The 1,979-nt window shown below is 40.5% G+C and overlaps 1 protein-coding gene across 1 annotated transcript; it reads right to left on the reverse strand.

Annotated features, from left to right (window-relative positions):
• Nucleotides 1-765: 765 nt before the first annotated feature.
• On the reverse strand, nucleotides 766-1,716 carry LOC109378094 (olfactory receptor 2D3-like). The gene has a single exon (XM_019634564.1). It carries the CDS (start codon nucleotides 1,714-1,716, stop codon nucleotides 766-768), a length of 951 nt encoding a protein of 316 aa, XP_019490109.1.
• Between the last annotated feature and the right edge of the window lie 263 nt (nucleotides 1,717-1,979).

Here is a 1,979-nt window from a genome sequence, read left to right on the forward strand (position 1 = left end):
AGGTATTGAACATCATAGATCTGGTAGCTTCTAGCACAAATATTATGAAGAATTGGGATTCTGTGATCATATAACTTGCCAAGATTAATTTTCCACTTAATCATTGTCTTTCAGAATGATTTTTCTGAAAAAATCATCCACTTTTCCAAAAGTGAAAAAGGCATGATCAGGTCTTTCTCAATTCTGCCTATAGGGCACACTGGTTAATCTAGTACACAAAGTCTCTGCAGAATACAGTACAAAGTAGTTAAACTTATGATAAGACTATGCATAATTTATTTCTAACTTAGTTTTCTGCTACCCACTCTCAGTTACCCATTTCTGTGCCTTTGTTCATGTAATAGTCTTCTTTAGGCATCTTCTCTGGCCCATTGCTGCTTGTTGAAATCACATGTTCTGCTAATAACTCAAGTCTCATTTCAGTAGTCACTTTCATGAAATATTCCTGATCTTCAAATAAGCTGTTGGCATTACTTTTGATCCCCACAGTATTTTTCTTTAATCTTAAAAGAGTTCTTTATTTAACTTTGAAAATAGTTATCTCTATATTTGTGTTATCTTGTTAGTGGATTTCAAATTCTTTTAAGGAAAGCCCTAACTTTTACTCACATTGTGAGGTTCTGGGCACAGTGTTTGCACAGAGTAGGCATTTAATGAATGTTTGTGGAAAAGAAAATCAATCGAGGCAAATAAAGCAGGGAAAGAAAAGGAGGATAGTGGAGTCATTGTTGTCAATCACAGTGTTCCGAGTACTAAAGAAAAATGTCAGAAGTCACTGCCTCTGAAGGTGGACTCTCTCCCAGACAGCTTCCTGAAAGCCCCTTTAACATCCTTGTTCCTCAGGCTGTAAATGATGGGGTTCAACATGGAAGTCATAACTGAATAGAACACAGAGATGACCTTATCTTTTTCATTCATTGTCTTGGAATTGGGTCTCATGTAGGCAAATATTCCAGAGCCATAGTAGAGAACCACAACAGTGAGATGGGACCCACAGGTAGAGAACAACTTGTGCCTCCCCTCTCCTGACTGCATCCGAATCACAGTGGAGATAATGTGCCAGTAGGAGACCAGGATGAGGGAGGCAGGTGCCAAGAGGATAACCATGCCCATTGAAAAGAGGGCCATCTCAGCCTTGTAAGTGTCTGCTGAAGCCAGCTTCAGGAGCGCGGGAGGTTCACAAAAATAATGATTAACTACATTCTGTCCCTGGTAGGGGAGGCACAGTGTAAATGCACTGTCCACTGAACATACAAATGCCCCACTGATCCAGGACACTGTAGCCAGCTGGACACAAACCCTCTGGGTCATAATAGTGGAGTAGTGCAGGGGCTTGCAGACAGCCACGTAGCGGTCATAGGACATCACCGCCAGCAGTGCACACTCTGTACACCCTGCTAGAAGGAAGACAACTATCTGTAGTGAGCATCCAGCAAAGGAAATGCTTTTCTTTTTCACAAGGAAGTGGACCAGCATCTGAGGAACAATGCTTGTAGAGAAACAGAGGTCGGCAAAGGACAAGTTTTTAAGGAAAAAGTACATGGGAGTGTGAAGTTGAGAGTCAGTTTGGATAAGGATTATTATGAGCAGATTCCCAAATATAGAGAGAAGGTAAATTATCAGGAAAACACAGAACAGCAAGATCTGGATCTTTGGATCCTGTGAAAGTCCCAGCAAGATAAATTCAGCCACAGAAGTTTGGTTTCCTTCTTCCATTGATGTTTATTCCTGTTCACCTATCATCAGAAAGAGAACAGATGTATTCTTAATGTTTGATTTCATATGTTTCATAAACAAGTACAGTGTTAACAAGTGTACCTTATTGAAATATTGGCTTTCGTGCTTCCTACTAGGTGCCAGTTAGCATTAGGATGCATACCGTTGTTTCCACAGATTTACATGGTTTTTAAGCACAGTTTTCCGTGCTTGATCCACTTGGTAGGCTGAGTGTCACATTTGATGTTGTGTCTTCACTAATC

The sequence above is a fragment of the Hipposideros armiger genome, unplaced genomic scaffold, assembly GCF_001890085.2.
Source record: "Hipposideros armiger isolate ML-2016 unplaced genomic scaffold, ASM189008v1 scaffold_1730, whole genome shotgun sequence".
Lineage (NCBI taxonomy): Eukaryota > Metazoa > Chordata > Mammalia > Chiroptera > Hipposideridae > Hipposideros > Hipposideros armiger.

What these genes read in the sequence shown, in the direction of transcription:
- LOC109378094 (XM_019634564.1), bottom strand. Translation starts at nt 1,716, where the DNA reads ATGGAAGAAGGAAACCAAACTTCTGTGGCTGAATTTATCTTGCTGGGA.